Here is a 23135-nt window from a genome sequence, read left to right on the forward strand (position 1 = left end):
CAGATGAGAAACAAAGTAATTAGGGCCTAACGGTCTGGGAAACGTTGTTTTTAAGACTTTGGGACTCCAGCGAACCACAATGAGAGCAATTATCCACAAACAGAAAATAATGTGGAACAATGGTAAAGTAGCGGAGGACTCACTCACTTGCCTCAGTTAATGTCAGTGTTTATGAAATAACTATAAAAAACACGCATTGCAAAAATGCAATCCACAGGAGATTTCCAAGGCCACTGACAAAAAAGAAAACAAGTTCATGTCTCATGAACATCTTGTTGATCCCTAAGACTTTAGTTGGAATAATAAAGGAGAGTGTGATGTTCTACGGCTGATGACCTTCGTGATTGATGGAGCAATGAGCTCTACTTCCTACCAGGGAATCCAGAGGATGAACTTCAAGTCATCTGTTTGTGAACTGACATTTGTGTTATCCATCAGGAAAATGATAAACAGCACATCATGACCTCCACCTCTGAAAGTCTTGAATAAAAACATTCAAAACAAATGTTTTGGAGTGACCTAGTCAAAGTCGGACCTGGAATCAATACAAGACAATTTGAAATGCACTGTTCTTGAGTGGTCAGTCAAAGCAAATGCTTGATTTTTCATTGGAAAACCACCTCATTCCCAACACTCTGGTTATTATTGTTTGCTATAAACATTTTTTAGATTGTGTGAAACATGTAAGTGTGACAGACAGAAAGGTTTTGAGGGGGCAAATACACTGCTCAAAAAACTAAAGGGAACACTCAAATAACACATCCTAGATCTGAATGAATGAAATATTCTCATTGAATACTTTGTTCTGTACAAAGTTGAATGGGCTGACAACAAAATCACACAAAAATCATCAATGGAAATCAAATTTATTAACCAATGGAGGCCTGGATTTGGAGCCACACACAAAATTAAAGTGAAATGTTCCCTTTATTTTTTTGAGCAGTGTATATTTCCCACAGCACTGAAGCTACCCTGTAAAAAGCTAGAAAAATGCAAATCAAGACAGGAAATTGGTTTCAACATCCAGGTCAACAAAAAACAGTACAGATCGCCTTCACTATCGTAGAATGACTGTAATTGTAATCACGGCTGACAAACAATCTCTATGTCTGTGTACTAACGTCATAATAATTACCCTTGTCACTGGAAATGTGTGATTTAGGAGCACAATTATGGCACTTACCTCAGTCAACAGTTTAAAGATTGAGTAAAAGTGTGGCAGAACACCTTCCAGTTTATCTGCACCCTTTGTATAGAAAGACTTTCCCCCCTCCCAACAACAGAGACACAAGGAACTCCTTTCTTTTTGCTAAAGTCTCTGTTCTCAGAAATCATATCAAAAAGCCTCTCTCACAGTACAGGCCCTCCAGGGTTCTGATGTCACTTCCACTGTAACACTCCGCTGATGACTGACACATGCTTCACATGAGCGTGAAGAAAAAAAAGAAAACAAACAAACACACACACAAAACAAAACATACACGCTTACACACACCCTTTTTGTCTTAGACGACATTTCCGACTTTACGCTAACTTGTTTTGTCAAAACAATTCCCGAAGAAATTAAACGACACATTACTCAAGTCAAACTTGAAACCGCGATCTGACACAACAAACCTAATCCGGTTTGAACAGCCGCTGTGTTGTGGTGTCCTTGGAGTGTGTGTGTTTCTTCTTGAAACATGGCTTAGGTTTCAGGAAGTTTTAGGCCTGGAATCAGTCATCGGGATGTGGGCTGGGGCGGAGGGGGTGTTCAGGAGTAGGGGCGCAAGAGGGCGGGTGTAACGGCACAGAAAAGATGGGCTCTGATCAAGCTAATCACTCCTAGGAACACAAATCAGAGGAACTTTCACTGGGGATAAAGAATGTGAAAAAAAGTCAAAGGGATTTACTAGAAGGTGTGCTGTGGGTGTGACATGTAGACAGAAAAATCTAAATAAAATGCAATAAGCTGGCTTTATGCTCAATACTTTTTTAACAAGGGGGGACCTATGTTTGAAGAAAGATAATAAGAGTGTAGATTTCTGAAAGAAGGTCCTATGCGCTTTCAGTTTCTGATCACACACTTGATCTAGACGGAGTCAAAGAAGAAAAGATGGCAAATATTTCAAGAAATAAGAGGGAAAAAAGGACGGTCTGTGTAGTAAGTTGCAAGAGTCAAACTAAGAGGTGCGTTGCGCCAAAGGAGCCCGCTGGTGTGGGCTACAGTTTGCCGTTCGTGGAAGCCGAGATCTATGAATACAGATAAGGGAGATGTGAGGGAATTTTACAGCAGGTATTGTCTGTCACTCACCCCCTCCGCCTGTGTGATCACTGCCTCCTCGGCTGCCGTTTCATCTTCCACTCTCTCGTATACCCACACAAACACTCCTCCCCCCAGTGCTACCAACGAAGGCCTGGTGCTGTGATGTGCCCTTGCCAAAAAAGTGACAGGTGTTCCAATAAGAAAAGCAAAAATCAAAGGGCCATTATTCCTATTATGGCACTCTGCTTACGACTGACTCCATGGTAGCTACAGACGCGTGGATTTGACCAAGAACCTAATATATCTGAGTCACAGTATAACAAAGGAAATGGGATCATGTTTGTCTATGTAACATCAAAAGTGAAGTGTATAACCCTCTTTTTTTTTTGTCCTGTCCAGTGGTGTATATACAGCTCTAGCTTTGGGTGTACGCTTAGGGTTGTCCTGAGGGAAGGTGGAGCTTTAGGCCAGTAAAACAAACCTTTTGCAACATCCACCAGGCTTTTTCCAGGAATGTCCCGTGTTTCGTTTTCACTCTAGTCAGCGTTCCCATCCCTCAAGAAAAGCGTCCCCACAGCATGATGCTGCCACAACTACATGGTGGTATGTTCTGACTGATGTGTAGTGTTAGTTTTGTACCAGACAGAGTTTTGCACATATGACAAGAAGTTTATGTTTGGTGCCGATACTCAGAAATATTAAATTAAATTTCGTACAGCAAGGTCAAAGGATGCAGAAGACACATTTACTTATTTATATTTTCCTTTGGTGCCTTCCATTTTCTGTAATTATCTGTTGTTGTTTTTTTGTATTTGTTAGGTTAGTTTATCATATTACAGTTCGCTGTAATTTCTCTAGATTCACTCTCCATTTTAGTCTGAAGTAATTGTTGTGACCTGTCCTCTTTGTTGCTTCAATCAGGATTTGTCATTAGGACAATAAACTGATTAATGCAAAAAAAAATAATAATAATAATCATTTTCCTCCTTTTTGTTTAGGGTTAGGGTTAGGTATATAGTTCTTGGTATATAGTTCTTGGAAACAGCCCATATAGACCATATGGGCTGTTTCCAAGAACGGCTTTAGAGCAGGTTGTGGGGAGGGAGGGGTGAAGGGCAAGGGGATGTTGCAAAAGAAAATATTTACCTGTCAGTTGCATTTTGAAAAAAAAAAAAAACGTTTTTATTCCTCTCCTGTGCAGTTAATTGGGAGATGGCAGCCATTGTTTGTGGTTTGGAACATGGAGATTATTTTACATGCTTTGTGTAGTATTGTATTACATTTTGACCTGCCCCAGAATTTAGAATAGTTCCTGCATTTTTATTGGTTAGAAGATAGCAGAAGGAGGGACTTGCTCAGGGCAGCATTCACGCAAGAACCACTGCTGTTTATACAGAAAACACAGATGTAGCAAGGCAACCAGACCCGCCATTCTTTTGTCCATTGTGTCAGGACAGGACACTAAAAGACTCCAAAGTTTGACAGAAATTTAAACTGCCTAAATAAGTCCTGGAGAAAAGTTTTATATTCAGAAACACAGAGCGACCTATTTTGCATCAATGACAAGAAGTACGCATGGAAGAGTTAAGGTGAGGCTGGGATCATTATAAGCAATTACTGGCCATATTTTGCTGTGAAAAAAATCATAAAAAAGTCTCCCTTCTTGGGCTATCTGTGGTCATTCAGAGATCGTTTTGACTGCTGTACCCTGTTCCTCATCCTTTCCTTCCTCTTCTCAGAGTTTAACTCTAATAATAAGTGTGAACACCTATAATTGGCTGCCAAATCATTGTTAAATTAATATGTCTGTCTGACAGGCTTTTGCAGTAGCAAAAGATTGCATATTCTGGCATATTCCATCGTATGGTGTGACATGGCTTATTATCAGGATGTCATAATACAGTCCTCGCACAGTGTGACATGTTCAAGGACAGGGGGATTTTTGAAACTGTAGAGTGTATACTGGGCTTTTACAGTTTCACACTGTGGAGAACGGTGGTGGTAGCATCATGCTGGGGTCTGTTTTGCTACCAGTGGCATTTGTCCATTGCACAAAATAAGATCAAATGATGTAGACTGTCTGCAAATTCTTCAACTTTGCCTCAAATCAAAGGTAAGAGGGATGAAACCTGGACACAGCCAGGTGTCTGAAAAGGACAACGAGGCCAAACACACCTTAAAATGAGTAAAGCAGACGGATATTGAGTTTCTTTTGGAATGAGCTCAGACTGTAGGTCTGCGTTAGGAAACCTTCCAATGTAAATTCTACTAATTTTGCCAACAAATTCAAACTTGTGGACCTTCTTGGTTTTTTGATTTCGTCAACATTAAATTTGCATACTGTTAAACCACTTCACCTTGAAAAAATGTAGAAAAAAATTCAATATAATAACTGAATTAATATGACATTGATGACTAAACTTCTGACTGGAACTGTAAGTCTAGGTATAGCTTGGCGACAAATTTGCAAAGCGGCTATTAAAAGTCCAGTGCTGAATGAAAAAAAGTGCATTTCTCACAAAAAAGAAAATAAAACAAATAAAACTGTGAAGCCTGATGCTGGGAAGGAACCTTGAGTCTCAATCAGCTAAGTGCAACGGGCAGCTGTGAGGTGATGGGGGGTGGGGGTCGTTAATGCTGTAAACACAGGGACTTTTCTTATGTATCTGAGAATTAACTCATGTTTAGAGCAGATGTGCAGCAACTGCACCTGTGACTGGTAAACTGGGCTAAATGGAAATGTTTCCACAGAGAAAAGAAGAAATGTTCCTTTTGTGGAATTGTATTCTGTTTTTGATAAGAGAAAACAAGAGTGTAAACATCGCTACAAGGTTTTCAGACGCACAGAAAAATGAAGCACCATTTTATGCATGTAGTAGCTTTTTTTTTTCTTTTTTTGTGTTCCAGTTTAAGCCCTTCTCATCAGAACTGAACAACAAGGAGGGAAAAAAAGAAATCCTGTGCTCTTTCAGGCACACTGTAACATCCAAACTGATGGTTTAGCACTTGTATTGTTCTTTAAAGTTGGAGGAGAGAGGCAACAGCATTTCGGTTCCTCTTTTATGGGCTATCAATAATCTTTTTCTGACACATTATTTGCTGGGTTGGAGGAAAATGGGGAACAGCACGGTCAGTGGTTCACCACAAAGGCTTCTGGGAGCTGGCGAGGGCAGTGTGCGTGGGCGAAGCATCCACCCTGGGACTCTGCCAAGACATCTTTTTGACCAGGCTACTGGAGCACTAAGGACCCGTGACAGAGCTGCACGCAGCCTCTGGGAAAAGCAGACGGAAGCAATTAGACGACGCAACAGTCATGACAACGATGACTCTTTGGCAGATCGAGCACATTTCAGTTTGTAGAGAACTGCGGCAGACAATGTCTTTCATGACTTTTTGGATGCATTGACATCTTGCTAAATTTCTGTTCCCTTCGGCTTGTCCTCCACTTGCTGTAGATATTTATCCACCTGACGACATCTTTCTTTATTTTTCAATTCTCTCCTTTGCTGGTTTTTCCACCCCTGTTGACCATCGTATTGGTGCAAGGAGTTGAACAACCATATTGCTTGTAAATTCATCACAGCTAAAGCTTTCAGGGAAATTAAATAACCCGAGGATTGAGCTTCTTTAGAGAGACCAATTAACATATTTTTCTCTAGAGGAAAATATTGCCTGAAGTTGAATGGACGGTAATTTTACGCATGGATTTTTCCATCCTAATTCTTAAAGCTTTGAATAATCCACAGAATTTGTTTTACAGAACAAGGGGTTTTAACGTTGTGTGCCGAAGCCGGGGTGGTAGAATTTTTAGACGGCTGTGTGTCAAAACAAATAACACGGCTTCTCAGAGGGTTACAAATACTGTTGTGTTAATTGAACATGATTCTGTGATTCAGTCTGCTGCAATTGTCTGCCTTTTTTTTTTCTTAACACGCTAATCCATATTTATCTGGGAGCAACAGAAGCTACAGAGTGTTTGATCATTCAGATTTTTGCCTACCAGTTCCTGGCAATATAATGTTCTTGAACACACTGAAGTGTTCTTTGTGTTTAACTTTCCCCAATGCCCTTAAAAGTTTTCTTGATGGAGCTTCGGATGTAGCCTTTTGCCATAGAAAGACGACCTTTCTGTATCTTTAAAATAATAACTCAAGGAAAGAGTTTTGTCTGAATAACTTTCAAAATGTCTCTTATGTTAAAGATCTTACTGTGATAATTTGGAAATAAGGGTTTCTTCCTGTCAAAGTGTCACTTTTGCACGCATTCTTGGTATGAGGGATTGTCAATGGCACAACGCAAACGATTGTGTTGCTACATTCTCGTCAAGGAGGAGTGAATGCTGCGAGTCAGTGACTTGATGCAATCTTCTAGGTTTCCTTAAATGTAAAAATGTTTTAACTAATTTGAATATCGAATTGAGCTTAGTAACTGGGATTAATTGGAATATTGAATTGAAATTAGCTTTTTGCAAAGTGCCTTGAGACAACATCTTTTCTAAGGGGCTTACATAAATAAACTGAATTGAATTGAACATTATTTCATAAAAAAATCAATGGTTCAATTGTTTAACCCAAAATACTGGTGTGTGTGTGTGTTACAGTAACTAAACTCTGAAAATGTTAAACTAGTGATATGTTCCCCACTTAGTGCATATTATATTCGGGCCAAGTTCTCTTTCTCAACTCGAAGAACTTTTTACACTTCTAACATCCAAAATCTTCTGCATACAAAGATCAAAGTGCTGCGAAGCTGGAACAACCCTTAATACTTCTCATTAGCGCAAAAACACAGATGCACAATGACACGTCTAACAGTTGCTGGTGTCAGCTGCTGATGCCTCCAAACAGCCCAGTCCTTGTATGAAACCAGCTAAGCAGACACTGAAACACTCTCTGAGTCTAGTCTGGTGTGGCTTAGCATGAACTCCATTTGTCATGTCGCCTCTAGGCCCAAACCAACAGGGACTTTCAAAAAAATGGGCTTTAAGTCTCCAACGGGTCGGCTGACATCCACTTCTACAGATCATTAAGGCTCCACGGCTTCTCCCTCGGCAGCCTCAAACACACCAGTAGAGTCATTAAAGCCAAAGTGTAATTAAAGTTGGAATAAACAAAGGCTTTCCTCCTGGTCTTCTTATTTCTCCCTCAAACCACGTGTGCATTGCTGTTTCACACAAATTCGCACATGCTTCCTGTTGCTCTCGACTTTCTTTTTTTTTCTCTCTCTCTTTTTCCTCCTTCTTAGATGGAGCATTTGGCACTTCTGAGAGCAAACTCTCATTGGCTCCAATGATGGTGGTGGGCATGGACGAAGGCCCTCAGCCTAATTAGAAAACTAAATACTTTGAGTAATGCCTAACCCCTGGGAATACAACTGCCATATCTCTTACACAAGTGATGTGGAAGGACCCAGAATGCCACTGGGGTGTTTCACTGAAATATCCTGTGCTGTTCCCATTTGCACAGCTGTCCACACAGACTCATGCACTTGAGACAGCTTTGCTTTCATAGTTAAAATAGAAATTTGTGTCCTAAGTGCCGCAACACAGCTAATGCTAAATATTTAATTCCCGCGGGTGCTAATTATGGGTGAGTACTGGCAACACAGATTCCCTTTTTTCACTCCACATAACAACTGTAAAAGCAATTTAAGCATTTTTCAATTAATTAAACACATAGTCTTCCAGTAACCTCTTGTCATTTTGCCCTCCAGGACCATAGCTAATTTGTGTAGAATAGAAACTGAAGAGGGGGAAGGAGTTATGGGGGAGGGGGCTGGGTGCTGTTTTCATCTTTGCAAAATGCTCCTACAAAGGAATTAAAAATAGGGAGACATCATTTTCACCAGCACTTAAAAAAAGATCACCCTCTATTATTCTTTTTCAAAAAGGTCGCAGTGTTGTAAGTGCAGTTTTGAATGTTATGAACCTACATATCAGATGATTGTAACCACGAGCAGCAGACCCCATTATGTTATCAAAGCAGTGCGAGATAGACTGGCCATGAAGCTAATCCCCGATGTATTTTTAGTCACAACTGACTGATGAAGTGAAATTACTACATCAAAGATAAAATGGCGCTCGCTGAAAAAGCCTTTGCAAGATCAGTCTGCGACATAGAGAGCTCTTTAAGAGGCTGCAAGTCAAACTGAACTTGTACAGCTGTGTTGGCTTATTCCACAGCACAGGAGCGAGAAATAAAGAAACGCCATAAATCTACAAACATCTCCAAATCTGCCATTCCGATGTGGTTAGTTTCACTTATTTGTGACTCAATAGGGGGATTAAAAACAAATAAATGACAAAAACATATTCAAAGAAGCAAGAAATTACAGGATTTTTTTTTTTTTTACTCAGGAGCAAGTAGCATCATCACATTAGAATCCATAGATATTGTTCTGTCTGTTTATTCCTCTGGGTGGATGTATTTATGAGCCTGTGTGTGTCTGGGGGTTTAAGGATGGGCAGAGGCTTGTCCATCCTTTTCTAAAGGCCCCCTGTCATTGCTAGACATCAGAAGCAGGCTGTGAAATTCACCTAATAGTCATTATGGGGATGCCAGCCCCTGCACATGCAATACCTGCTTGCCAAGGTGGCTCCTCTCCTGCTTCATATTTGCATTGTGTCATCTTATCAGCATTCACCCAGAAAAAGGACAGATCACATTGCAGAATGACAGCCGCATAGCTAATATCAATAAATAAGGCAGAGGCAGGAGGGGGGGGAAACAAAACGCAAGAAAATCAGAAAAGTACAGCCTTGAGTCATTTAAAAATAGCAAGAAAAATACTATTTTTCTCCTTATATAAAAATTAATGTCCTGAGTCTTTGGTTGGCTTGCATGCCCCCTCCTGCCATTTGGAGCAGCCAGGAAGGGTGAACTCTTAGAACACTGCGTGCTCAGTAACTTCTGGGCCCTCGCAGTCAATAAGGCTATTTCTGATCTCCGGATGGCTAGGGTTTCAAAGCCCATTTAAACGGGCTCCCACAAAGCCGGAAGCACCAACCTCGGGCCCTCTCCCTCCCAGTGTTTCTCCCTTTCTCCTTCCTCCACCACTCTTCCTCGAAATACTGAGAGGGAGGCTCAGCTTGCCTTCTCTTTCAGTGCAGGGAAAAGAGGGGTGGTGGGGGTGAGGTGGGTGTGCGGCGGGGGCACAAGGCTTCCACATGCACGGCGGTGAGGAAAGACGGGGTCAGGGCTCCCGGTGCTAAGCTGTGAAAGGCAAACGTTTGGCAGAGTAATTACACGCCGCACTGCTCTGGGAGTGATTAGTGATAGTTGTCTGTTCAAAGTGTTTGGAGCTCTCAGCCTTTATGGGCCACGCTTGCCTTACCTCTGCTTAATGTTTAGATTGGATTTGCATCAGGAAGAGAGTTGCATGTGTCAACATAAACAGTGCGCTTGGAAAGCTCAGCGAGTGAGAACTTGAATGTGCTTCGCTGATGCAAAATATATCTCTCTATCAGGCAGAAATTGATACATTATTACGCTGTGCCTTCAACATTTCATCTACTTTAATCATTTTTTAAGTTATAATATTATACTACAGTTCCAGATTTTCTGTTTTTGTCTAAAATGATTCAAAATGTGCTGCTCAAAAGAGTTTCAGGGTCTTGCAAAAGTTATTTGTACATTTTTGCACTTTACAAATAGAATGAATATATTTTATTGGATGTTTATGTGAAAGATCAACACACAGTACAAGGAAAGAACAAGGGATTTTTGTGCTTTCCTATTGTTTTCCAAGTGAAAATCAAAAGAGTGTGGCATTCGTTTGCATTCAGTCTTCTTTAATTAGATTACCCTAAATTTAAAGGGTCAGCTAAAAGGGAGAAGCTTAAAGCAAGATTATGAAATAAAACAATTTCCCAAGATCTGGAAATCTCGGAGAGGGCGGCATAACTGTTTCCCTAACAAAAGATGGCCATACTCCTAAATTTAAAAAGCCTGGCAAGGGAAACTTTAATCAAAAGCAGCAAAAGGTTTATGGTTTCTCTGGATGAGTAACAGAGATCAACAGCTCAGGAGGGATAATCCACTGACAGGGAAACTATTAGTTGTATGCTTGAAAAGTACAAACACTAACAAGGAATAACAGAAAGAAATCCTTTGTGGAAAGAACCCTGCATGAAGTCACATAACAGGCTTTGAATAGAAGGTGCTTTGGTCAGATGAAACCAACGTCATTCATTTTTGACTCGTTAGGTGGAACAAAACACCCTACCCCATAATGGCTTGAGGCTGGGCTGAAGTTCATTTTCCAAATAGATCATGACCCTAAACATACACCTGGACCTACAAATAAATAATTTAAATCCTATGCATTCAGGTTTTGCATGTTCTTGCCAAAATCCAGCTCAAAAGTAAATTGGCAGTGTTTGCGACGTCAAAATGGCTGATGCTCCAAAACGAGCGCGATTAAACTGCAAAGAGAAATTGGCAAAAAATTGCTTTCTGTTGACAGAGAGGGCAGGTGGAGCCATTCTCCAAAAGAGTTGCACTGAAAACTGCAGCAAAATGTGGTTCTACAAAGAGCTGACTCAGGCAGCTAAATGCAAATATACATATGGCATATGTGTTAGATTTTCTAAGTGAAATATTTTTAAAATTATGTATTATTTTCTTTCTTTGTATTGGTCTATCATAAGAAATCCCAGTGAAACACATTGACATTTTGGTGATAACATGACTAAACATGCACGGCGCTGCACCTCTAGCTGTATCTGGTCTGTTTTGCAGCTCTTGAGCATAATGTTCCAACTCGGTCCAAATAATGCCTGCCCATTTCCGGGTCAGATGACACGAAGGTGCATTGTGATCACCTAGCTCAGATATCACAGGGTTGCCAGGATTTGATGTCCTTTATGTGTTGATGTTGGCTTTTTGTTCTGTCCCAGCGCAGCCTGCAGATGAGAAGGAACTCCAGAAAACAACACATTTGGTTTTAAATCATCTCCCGATCCAGGGTGTTGGTGTAACTGGAGAAACGTACAACAGAACACAGAAAGTTGGGGAAATAGGTAAATATTCACAGCAGCTGCTTTGCCTAGTACAATCAAATTGAAATACACATGATATTTAATTTCTCTTGTGTTCACTGTTTAAAGACATTAATAGTTGTAAAATGAGTAGCTTTCTATTACATTTTCAAATCTACCTCACCTACAAAGTATTATTTAAACCCCTGAAAGCCTGGGATACAGCTGAGAAACGTATTAATCCTCCTGAAATCTTTTAGGCCAAACAAATATCCGGACAAATCAGAACTGCATGTATCTAACGGATGATAGGCTTCATATTTCAACACCCTCTCCCCCTAATCCCAACACACAGGGGCCGACTGACACAGGCAGGATAGCTGGGTGGCAAAGCAGAGCAGAGACAAACACGGCCCCGGACAGGAAAGGAAATACCTCAGGGACTTTTAGGGATTGGTGAAAAGGTAAGGCAGTACCTGCAGTGCAATCCCTTCCAAATCTGCACCAGGTGTCAGGTATTAGGGGGAGCATCTCCTCTTTGGATTTCCACATCTGGTTCAATCACCCAGGGCAGTGTGTCAGACGTTGGACAAAACAGAAGAAGACAACAGAGAACATTTCTGACGGGTAAAAAGAAAAAAAAGAAGACTGTACCTTGTCAAAAAAAAAAAAAAAAAAACTCATGTGGAGGATAATTGAATTATTTTAAATGATTCACAGGACTGACATTTAAATATTAAATCATGTGTGAAAGTACTCTCATGAGAGTACGGAATAACGTAAAGACTGCAGTGAGACAAAAATATGATATGTGGGCAGGAGAACTGAAGAGTTTGGCTTTTAATGAGTTAGATTTAGAAATACAATTACACTCAATCCCATGGAGGGTTTCAGTTAACTACAAAGAGAAGTGAGACCAGACAATTCCCTGTGTGATAATACAAAGCAAGAGGGTACTCTACAGAATGAGGAGCTCGGTATTAATATAATATCCTCAATCGTGAAGACAAATTCGAAATTGCTCTAACGCTAGCTTCTCGGCTTCAATGAATTAAGTGTTTTAGCAAGTACAGCTGTCCTGAAATGGAAAATAAAAAAAGTGAAAAAAAAATAAAATAAAATAAAAATACGGCACTTACAAGGATATGAAGCGAAGCTGGCATTGTTGTTGCCACAGATTATACATGACACTCTAAATCACTGGGGCTGATTGTGAGATGTTTAAATGTATCAGAGGCAGGGGAGACGAAACTTAATACCCCGGTGCTGGGAGACGGAGAATGCGACCGGGCACGTGCGGAATGCAGAGTGGCGGAGAGGAAAGCGGCAATCTACATTTCTAACGCCGAGGATGTTTCCTATTCTGTGTTTATGAAACATGGCTACCGGGACTACAAAGGTAAGGGGATACGGCATCAAAGTCTGCCCTGACAAAAACAAAACAAAACAAAAAAAAACAAAAAACAGCTGCAGTGGAATGCGTTACAGAACATAATACTCCACCTCCTCCTTCTCCTCCTCTCCCCTAAGCAGTCTCATTTGATTACAGTGTAGCAGGCCCAAAATCAACCCCTTAATCCCAGTTCTCACTCCCCACTGGTGTTGTGAGTTGGAGGTAGAGCAGAAGTTGGCAAAGCGACACGGGGGACGGGGAGCCGGAGAGCTGATGTGTTGTGGAGGAGAATCTCTCATTCGGAGAACAAAGGAACACGGTTAGCTGGTGAGCCGACGTGTCCGCAGCAGGGGCTGAAAGTGGCTGTTGTCCTCAGCGCGGTGACTCAGGTGGAGACAGCATGTCTGATGACGGTGGAGGCAGTGTATCGTTTACAGGCTCCCTTCGAGAAGCCCCCTTCGCATGTCCGTCTCCAGCCACAGATTTTTGCACTCTACTTAGGGCAACAAGAGTCAGGCTCAGCATTACAAGCCTATTAAAAGATACTTTTAATTATGCCCCACTCTCCCGGGATCACTTCTTCCGTGACTGCTGTATTTCTTTGGCATGTGCACTTAGGAATGGCACAACCAGGAGCACGTGTTGTTTTCTCCTTCCAATTAAAGGGCATGTTGACAGATTAAGGCTGCTTCTGGTTTGTGCTCCACTAACGCATTTAGGGAAGATGATGAACACTGGGGAGTTGGTGGGGGTGTGTGGAGGGGAGGGGTAGTGGAGGTGGAGGTAGGGCTGAGGTAGGTGGGTTGGAGTTGAGGTGGGTCTGCAGAGGGGCGGGTGGGGGGGGGTTGTCGGTATAAGGAGAGGCAGATAGAAGAAAGCAAACAAGAGAAAGAACATGCACATGAACCCTGAGGGATTAATGTGTTTACATTACCTGGGCTGTGATCTATCACCAACCTCGTCAACTTCTATTATGCATCACATACATAAGCAAGAAACAGACCTGGGAGCCCCTGCAACTCACTCATACTATTTCAATTGGATTAAGTCAGAGCAAATATCTGGGACACTGCTCCCACACTGTGGTTTCAGTGTTTTGGCACTCATTGGATTTGCACATTGTATCGCCTTACGTTTTGTGAAGCAACACACTTTCCTCCTTCCTGCGCATCTCATGAGCTTTAAGGTAGAATGGAATTATTACCTGATGGCATCTTCAAAACAAACTACTTCTGGTTGGATCAATTAAGCCGAAACAAACAAGTACTACCAGAGAGACGGGGGAATAACTGTTCATGTTTTTCTTCTTCTTTGGTTTCCAGCTGTAGTGTACAGGTGTGTCTCGAAGTTCGTATATAAAACTTTTTTTAGAAAGTTATTTATCTCAGTAATTCAATTTTAAAAAAGTAAACAGTAATTATATAGATAAAAAAAACACAAATTAATACATTTGAATCAATTCTGGTCATGTTGGTGATTACAGCTTACAGCTAAAACCCAAAATTTAGTCTTGCAGACAATTATATTATTACACAACAAGCAAAAAAAAATAAAAGAATACAGAAATATTATTTTATAGGTATGGTATGGCCCACAAAAGGACTTCAGCTAATTTAACATACATATGTAGCAGATAAGCACTGACAGCAAACAGGTGATCTACATCAAGCCATTTCTAAAGAGGGTAATTCTTCACTATTAGCTGTATCCAAACATATTACTGAAAAGTTCAGTGGAAGGAAAAAGTGTGACAGAAGAAAGTCTGTCTCAAGCTCTACCTTGAGAGAACTGTGAAGAAAAAAAATACATTAATTACATTTAATTGGTATTTCCAATATGAATTTTTGGATAAATTTAATTTTAGGTTTTTATTTAGGTGCAAGCTATAATTATCAAAATTAACAGAATTAACTGCCTGGAACATATCCAATGAATAACAATGAATACTAATAATATAATACTCACTTTTTAAAATGTATTTCTGAAATAAATGTACTATTAAAGATTTTTTTTAGCTGTCCCTTCATAAGATACGTTGTTGTAAAGTTTTGGCATCACTAAGGATGCCTGTAGTTAAGTCTGAAGGAAGGGTCACTGCAAGAGCTCATATTCACACTCAGGCATTATTCAATCAATATTCATTTACTCGGTGAGTCTATTGACTCATTTCTGAAGGAATACAGAACTTCAGGTCGTCCATCTTCAGATGAAGAAGTGTGAATTATCCCACTTATAGCTTCTGCCATACAAAGTGAATCTTGATACGCCCCACAGATACAGGGGTAAATAAATATTTCTAATAAAACACCAAAAGAAGAAAAAGAAAGAAAAAAAAAAGAAATCAATGGTTGCTTCCTGTGATCCTTCTCAGGCAAATCAATCATCATCTGCTCAGCTGGCAGGCTGCTGCTGGAGGACGGTGCTGCAGCTAAACAGAGAGAGAGGGAGACAGAGAGGGGTGTGCAGTCTTTGTCTGATACCTCTCATTTTGGAATCACTTCTCATAATGGGGTCATCATTTCATCACTTAGCCAATCCAGAGGTCTGCCATTCAGCTTGGCGGGGGGATTGTGGGCAGTGAGGGTGAGATGTGCACGGGTACAGAAACCCCATCAAGAGGAAACACACACTCACTCTCACACCATGCATCTTCATTTAAGTCACTGAAGAAGTACAGAGAAAACAAACTTGTTGCCCTTAAAACTCATATCAGCTCATCGGGTTCCAGATCATTTGTTTGTTTGTTTTTGTTCTTCTGTTTCACAACACAAACTGATTTGATAATTACAAAGTGGTCATTCATAAAAAGCATTCACAAAAATGAGGAAGGAGGCAATTACTGACAATTAAGTCAAGTAAATGAAAATGAAGTGTGTTTGTGGTGTGTTTGGAGCCTGAAGGAGTGTGTGTTCATTGCTTGGTGACTTGAGAAGACGTCCACATCATGGATCTGAATGGATTTCAAACAAAACACAGTCAGTACAATTTAAAAAAAAAAAATACAAAAATTTACAGTTTTGTTAGGTAACAAAAGAAAAACACTTTTTAAATGAAAACAGACCGCATCTAAAAATCCAACACACTACTGAGAACAGTAGCTAACATTTTCTTAATTCAGGTTTAGTCAGCATGCAGAGTGCATGTATGTTTAATCATTTAATAACCCTTGGAAAAAAAAAATGCAAGGTCAAAAATAAATTACATCCATTATTTGCCGCAGATCTCCCTAAAGCATTTGGAGCGAAAACTGTTTTGAATTTCAATGGGATTCCAAGTGGCAAAAGCCCTCAGCTAATACATCAAAGAAAAATTGGTGTCAACTAATCGGTTTAGGACACAGATTTAGGATGGTTAAAAATCCCATGAATACTTCAAGCATTTTTTCCCCCTTTTTCCTGTACACCACTTAAGGCTTTGGGGAGCAGCGCAAACTGACCTTGCGCTCCAGAAACCTGTCCGCCACTCGACACAAATGACTGTTTAACTTCATCCAGCCACGCAATTAGTCCGCCACAATGCATAATGTTGTGTAATAATAGCCTCTATATCCAATTTAGATTACAGTTGCTCCCTCAGGCATTTTAAGTGGCACACACTATCTTTCACTCGCTTCTTCTTAGCCAAGAAAAGCCGTTTTCATGCGTCAAAGAAAATAAAAATGCGGTGTAATTCTTTCAAGAGGAAGGAAGAGATGGCGAAAAAGTCAAAATGAAAAAAAAAACAAAAACAAAAAAAAAAACAATGAAAACCCAAGATGACATCCCACTTTCACTCATCAGGAAAAAAAAAAAAAGGGAAGACGCTACTTACCTCCTCCTTTATCTGCGCGGTGCTGAGAGGCGGTGGCAGCTGCTGTAACCCCGCTCCTATTAAAGGCGCTGGGATCTTCAAATCATGGCTCTGACTTCAGGGAGCCGACTCTGAAACAAAACGCATCAAGACAGCAAGACACACACTCTCTAACTCTTACAACACACATCTTACTAAATACGATAAAATAAAATAAAAAAATAATAATATTTGTTCACTAAAAAAAGAGCTTCTAATAAAGAAACATGCTCCCATTTTACTAATTAAGTTGCATTTTACATGACAAATATTTGAAAAAAAAAAAAGAAGAGACTTTTAAAAACTCTTAGAGAAAGTTCCGATTTGAAGCGGACTCTCTGAGCAGGTCTATCATATCAGTTTCATCTCATCAGCCTGTCATGTAGAGGCCGCTTCCTGCGTCCATCCTTCTCTCTCCCTTTTCTCCTCTCCTTTCTGTGACTCTCCTGTCTAAAGTCTGAGTGTGCTCGCACTGTGTAACGCCGTCATCACTCTTTGCTCTCTGGAGGGGTTTCAGAGCGTAAGAAGCACGTGACAGAGTGTGTGCACACACTCTTTAGCAGCGCCTACAGCGATCCCTTTCGGCTCATCTGAGACTTCAGCTGCAGCCAGTCACCAAATTATTTAAACTTTAACTTAAATTATTAAATCACTATAAAAACGGAATAATCCTTAATAATAAATAATATTAATAACAACAACAATAAATAATAATAATAATAATAATAATAATAATAATGGTGTTATCTTTATATTATTATTACAGCTTAATATATCATTTAACTCCCTGTAAAGGGTCTGTCATAATTGAAATAAAAATAAAAGTTCCAGCATCTGTTGCATTCTATTTATTGCCATCCTGCATTTCAGAATAGAAATATATCTGCTGAGATCAAATGAGATTACACCCTCTAGTCCAGGCGGATTTGGCGTAGTTGGCACTAATCTGCCGCGGCTTCAGGGTTTACGACTTTCTGAGAGCGCTTATGGGTCTGGTTTATTCCAGGATCCATTGCAAAAACTATTTAGTCTCCGTCTCAGTTAAATCTGTCGAAGTTTATTATTAAGAACAAGCCACGAATGTCCCTCTTCGATTGAAAAAAAAAATGATGACGGTGATTTGTATTCTTAAATTTACAGGGGGGAAAAAATGTTCCGAGGGAAAAAAGTTGCTTCTTCTCGGTCTGGAAGAGTTTGCGCCGTTTTACTCTCACTTTTCTTACAAGCGCAACACCTCAGCTGGCGTTTAAGAAAGCCGACAATTGCAATAATCCATTTGAACCACCCCAAACTCCCTCCACAGACGCGGATGTGAACACAATGCGCGCAGAGATCGAACAGCATCTGTCTGCTCGTTTAGCGCACGAAATATGGAGGGGGGACTGGGGGGGAAACACGCGTTTTCTTTTTCTTTACGCACAAAGAAAGCGATCGCTGCAGCGAGGCGCCTTTTTTTTTTCGTTCCTGGCGGTATCTTGCAAGCCCACATCTCCTGCATACAACAGCCGATTTGTTGTTGATCAAGTGTGAAAGTAAGGACTTCGTATTTGGGAGAAAGGGGAGGAAAGTTGAGAGTTGATAGACTCGCATGACGTCGCCGTCCAAAAAGGGGGGCTGCCAGGCGCACTTGAGGCTCACTGCAACGAGGCTTGTTAAAAACGGGAAAAATAGAGAAATTGAGAATGAGAAGGCTTGTTAGTTAACGCGAGAGAAGGGAGGGGGTGAGGAAGAGAGAGAGAAAGAGAGAGAGAGAGAGAGAGAGAGAGAGTGTGCATGGGTTTGGACAGGGGTTGTGGTTACCCAGCATAAGCTTGCCTTTCCCTTCTGTGACTACACCCCGCGAGGAGGAGCGTGCTGCGCAGCGTAGTAGGCGTCAGGATCCTCAATTTCCAACTTAGCATCTTGGCAGGACGTTTTCCCAAGCAAAGCCCCCCGTCCGACGGGAAAAAATAAAAAAAATAAAACTTCTGCACAGGCATGAGAGCGACGGTGCAACTCAGATAAAGGAGCAGCAGACTGTGAACTCTTCCGACGGACAGAGGCTGGCTGGCTGGCTGGCTGGCTGGCAGCGACCAAAAATAATCCGCTTCTTTTTTTTTTTTTTTTTTTTTTAATTTCGGCAGTTCACTTTTTGATTTCTGCGCTGTCATTTGCAAGAAGAGGACAGACATCGGGGTCTGCATACACGTAGCTCATATGCGCTCCAGCAGCAGCGCATGAGAAGACACACACAAAAAAAGCGGGGGGAAAGTGCGCAAGTTTAAGTGGCTTCACACTCTCGGGGCTCCAGCATGGCGTATCCTCAGGGCTACTTGTACCAGCCGTCCGCCTCTTTAGCCCTGTACTCTTGCCCCGCGTACAGCACCAGCGTCATATCGGGACCCAGAACCGAGGAGCTTGGGAGGTCCTCTTCGGGATCCGCGTTTGCGCCCTATGCCGGATCTACCGCGTTCACCAGCGCCTCTCCGGGCTATAACTCCCACTTACCGTACAGCGCGGACGCGGCTGCGGCTGCCACTTTCACCTCATACGTGGTGAGTAAATTAAAGGTGATTATTGATCCAGAGAGAGCGCAGAAAGCGAATCAGAAGTGAAAAAAAAGTGTAAGGGTTCTGCTTAATCGAAGCAAGAGGTTGTGTTTGTTAAAGTAAAAAAAAAAAAAAAACTACATTTTCAGGAGTTTCCCGCAAGTAAGTATATATATATAATTATATATCAAATTTGTAATTTGTGTGTGTGTGTGTGTGTGTGTGTGTGTGCGTCTGTATTTTTTATCTAAAAAGGAGAAACACTACCCTGAATTCACCCTGCACGACAGAGTGCAGAAGCGCCATATGATTGGAGCTTATGGGTCACTATTTGTTTTTATAAGCTTATTAACTGCGTCAGCTGCGGAATTCAACCCCAGCTGCAATAAAAATTAGATTTGCCGTTTTGATTTTGAATCTCCTTGTTGTTGTTTTTCCCCCATGAGATAAGTTCTCAAACCGTCTTTAAAGACCAAATAACAACAACAAAAAAGGCACATGAAAATTAAGATAATAGAATTATTATAAGGACTATATTATAGGTCGTTTTATACTTGTTCAATAGTTTGTCCAGCAAATATTTCGTACCTATGTGTTGCGACAAAAATAAAACAGGAAAGTAAATGATCAGACATCATTTAAGACATAAAAGTTACCCACAACTCTATAAACATTTTACTGAATTTAAGGCATGTGCGTCATCATGCGCGTTTGTTTTACAGTGCACGCGCATGTGCGTGTGTGTTTACTTCTGATTTTTTTTTTTTTTTTGCAATTGTTTAGAAAATAAGTCAAGTTTCAAAATATTTGTGCATTCACTAATATTTTTTGTTCTTATTCCAGAGTTCTCCCTACGATCACACAACGGGAATGGCTGGTTCTATTGGATACCACCCTTATGCGGCGCCCCTGGGCACCTACCCTTACGGTGACCCCGCATACCGCAAGAACGCAACGCGGGACGCCACCGCCACCCTGAAGGCTTGGCTCAACGAGCACCGAAAGAACCCATATCCAACTAAAGGGGAGAAGATCATGCTGGCCATCATCACCAAAATGACCCTCACACAGGTGTCCACCTGGTTCGCTAACGCCAGGAGGAGGCTAAAGAAGGAGAACAAGATGACCTGGACCCCCCGGAACCGGAGCGAGGACGAGGAGGAGGACGAGAACATCGACTTGGAGAAAAATGACGACGACGAGCCAAACAAGCCTCTTGACAAGGGGGACTCCACAGACACGGAGGCAGGTCGGTGTTGCAGGGGGGGAAAAAAAGAAAGAAAAAAAAGGGGGCAAAAAAAAAAATCATCAATTTTTCATCGCAGTCGTTTCCACTCAAGGCGCAAAATTGATTGCTGGTTAATGGTGGTGTATAATTTATAATGAGACAATTGCTTTAAATAATAATCACCTTGAAGTCCCCTCGTTTGACTTTTCATTGGCTGAAATTGCTGGGGACGCGCAGTGTTTAGCAGTCAATTTATCTTTAACGGCATAATAAGGATGCAAATGCTGAAGTGGGCTGGGAATTCAAGTGAAAGTGCTTTTACTCTGATTATTTCTGCTGAACCCCATTATAATTCTAATGCATCAAATGGAAAATATAAAGGTATATATTTTTTAAAAATCGCATGGTAATGTTAACAATCTTTAATTATTGTAATTATGAAGTAATTCCGCTTTTTTAGTCTAGTGCACTTATTTATGAGGAACTTTATAAGCGCAGTAAAACGAATGTAGTTTTGCTTAAATGTGATATTTTAGTACAGAGTAGTTTTTTTTTTCTTTTGCCTCATGATCACCTAAAATACTTTTTTTTTTTTTTCAGTTCCACCAGTAATGCGCTGTTGCGATTATTTGGCAATGATTCCTTTCTTTATTTGCGCTTCAGATCACAAACTACTGAACCCAGGGGACATTGGCTGTGACAGATTTAAAGAAGAGAGCCATGGTAAAGAGACGGATCCCCTCCTGAGCGACTCGGAGTTAAAAGGGCAGGAGGAGCGGACTACGGAGCTGCTGCCGGACTCAGCCAAGCCGACCACCTCGTCTCCACCAGCGGTGCCCCGGGGGAACCAGGCCGGCGCGACGCAAGACAAACCGTCCGATTTGAGCCACCCGCAGAATACGGTGACCAGCAACGTGACCTCTGTTATCCACTCGCCCCCTTCAGCCCCTAAACCCAAACTTTGGTCATTGGCGGAGATCGCGACGTCTTCAGACAGGTGTAAGGGAAGCGGCGACGCGCAGCAGGCGTGCCCCGGCTTGGGTCAGAGCGCAGTGCTGGGCACCAACGCCTCTCCGTCCCGGTCCTCCCCCCAGTGCCCGCTCCCCAACAGCACGGTCCTATCCAGGCCTCTGTACTACACCTCCCCCTTCTACCCCGGCTACACGAACTATGGTGGCAGCTTTGGACCCCTTCACAGTAACCACGGCTCGGTGACCACGGGCTCCACGGCACATTTCAATGGATTAAACCAGACTGTGTTAAATAGAGCAGAGGCCTTGGTAAGGGAGAGCCAGAAAGTCAGAGGCCAAACGCAGGTAGATCTTTGTAAAGACTCCCCTTATGAACTAAAGAAAGGTATGTCAAATATTTAATACCTGAATATTTTCCACTTCACCACGGACTTCTATTTATTTTATTTTTTTGTGGTTGCATTGAAAAAAAAAACAACAAAAAAAAACAAGGAAAAAAAAACGAACAAGAAGAATGCTGAAGCAAATTCTGAGAATATGGTTATTTTCTGAGTAAATGCTTATCTTCAAAAGAATTTTTAGTTTCTGAATGGTTAATCCTAAAAAAAATGTAACAAGAATGGTCTTAATTGCTGCAGCCGCCTATTTGTATGAAAGACTAACATGTATATTTAATGTAGCTTTTTGTATTTAAAATGGACAACACGCTATCTTTGAAGTAAATTATGGAGAAAAAAAAAACTACACACTTGTGCAGAGGTTATTTGGTGGAACAGCTGATGTTGCTTGGTTTGTTTACTTGCATTTTGCACGATGACAGATGGTCTAAAGGTCATTAGTCTCACAACACACAGGCAGTTTTTGGGAGTTTTGTTTTTATGATTTTAATTTTATTAGGTCAAATTCCACTCAATCCTTCAATTATTTTCAATGTCTCTTTTTTTCTTGCGCGCGTTTCTAAAAGTGGATGTTGACATAACAACAGCAGCAAAGCGCAGCCATTTAACCCAATTACCTTTTCGTGTTCTACCCAGAGCAATCAGGTGCTGAACTCCGGTAATGAGCAGGATTTTATGCCAAATTTAGACCTCATTACTATTTTCTAAGGCGTGGCAAAGCTGTTTAAAAGGGACGCGACCATGCATTTAAAACATACTGGCCCATTATATATCATTAATCGAGTCTCTCTCTCTTTTTTTTCTTTTTTTTTTTTTTAAATTGCGCGTTGGATGTGAAACTCTGCAGAACGTTGCCATGCAGGCAGCAGACACAGAAACATATTATGAGTGTGTGCAAGCCAGCGCTCTCTCTATAACTCTTCCAACTTCTGCAGGTAGGTGTCACACTTGCTCCTACAATTTCAGGGAGGGGTGGGGTGTGGGAGTCTGGTAATCCGTAACGGAAACCCATCCGCGATCGAATTGCCTGGTAAAAGTTATTATAATAAAAATGTGATAATAAGTACAGCAAAAAGAAGAAGAAAACAAAAACAACTGAAGCCACAACAGTAATCAGTTAATGTGACGGGAGATTAAAAATGGCATAACTTCAGAGCAATAAGGAAGAAATCAGACTAAATTAATTATCACATTTTATTATTTTTTAAAGCTTGTTCTTATTGAATGTAGAGGCGCAAATAATTCAAATATTATTACGAAACATTAGGATTAGATGTGTTGTAGGCCTCAAAGCCAAAAGGCCTTATTTTCTTTCTTTTTCTTTTACTGTCAGTTATTTTTATTCGTTTGGTTTTTTTTTATTTATTACCTCTTTTTAAAGGGCATTGAAAAGGTATAATTATTATTATTGATGTCGTTATTGTTGACCTCCACTGCTGTGGGATGGCATGCTCTTGTTTATGGCCGCCATTAATCTCTATAGTTTGCTTTTTTTCCCCCACTTCTCCGGCGTGAAATCTCCCCTGAGGTTTCAATAATTCCCTTAGCCTTAATGTCCTCTGTTCGG

General features: G+C 41.0%; 1 protein-coding gene and 2 long non-coding RNA genes across 3 annotated transcripts; 1 reads left to right on the forward strand and 2 right to left on the reverse strand.

Moving 5' to 3' along the window:
• Positions 1-9896: 9896 nt before the first annotated feature.
• Positions 9897-11884, reverse strand: LOC103138092 (uncharacterized). Its single transcript, XR_001662114.1, has 2 exons — positions 11699-11884; positions 9897-11222 (listed from the first exon to the last, which is right to left on the reverse strand). It is a non-coding gene; the product is annotated as an uncharacterized LOC103138092 (long non-coding RNA).
• A 163-nt stretch (positions 11885-12047) lies between these two features.
• LOC103138093 (uncharacterized) lies at positions 12048-17092 on the reverse strand. Its single transcript, XR_476215.2, has 2 exons — positions 16426-17092; positions 12048-15565 (listed from the first exon to the last, which is right to left on the reverse strand). It is a non-coding gene; the product is annotated as an uncharacterized LOC103138093 (long non-coding RNA).
• A 1122-nt stretch (positions 17093-18214) lies between these two features.
• Positions 18215-21909, forward strand: irx5a (iroquois homeobox 5a). The gene is made up of 3 exons (XM_007552193.2): positions 18215-18977; positions 19815-20220; positions 20863-21909. The coding sequence occupies exons 1-3, from the start codon at positions 18735-18737 to the stop codon at positions 21570-21572; spliced, it is 1359 nt and encodes a 452-aa protein (XP_007552255.1). The 5' UTR covers positions 18215-18734; the 3' UTR covers positions 21573-21909.
• The last annotated feature ends 1226 nt before the right edge of the window (positions 21910-23135 follow it).

Source organism: Poecilia formosa, unplaced genomic scaffold (genome assembly GCF_000485575.1).
Source record: "Poecilia formosa unplaced genomic scaffold, Poecilia_formosa-5.1.2 Scaffold46, whole genome shotgun sequence".
Taxonomy (NCBI): Eukaryota; Metazoa; Chordata; class Actinopteri; order Cyprinodontiformes; family Poeciliidae; genus Poecilia; species Poecilia formosa.

Excerpts from the sequence above, each read along its gene's own strand:
- irx5a (XM_007552193.2), top strand. The coding sequence starts at position 18,735 with ATGGCGTATCCTCAGGGCTACTTGTACCAGCCGTCCGCCTCTTTAGCC. Across the intron at positions 18,978-19,814 it reads CCACTTTCACCTCATACGTG|AGTTCTCCCTACGATCACAC; the intron begins GTGAGTAAATTA and ends TTCTTATTCCAG. Across the intron at positions 20,221-20,862 it reads CTCCACAGACACGGAGGCAG|ATCACAAACTACTGAACCCA; the intron begins GTCGGTGTTGCA and ends TTTGCGCTTCAG.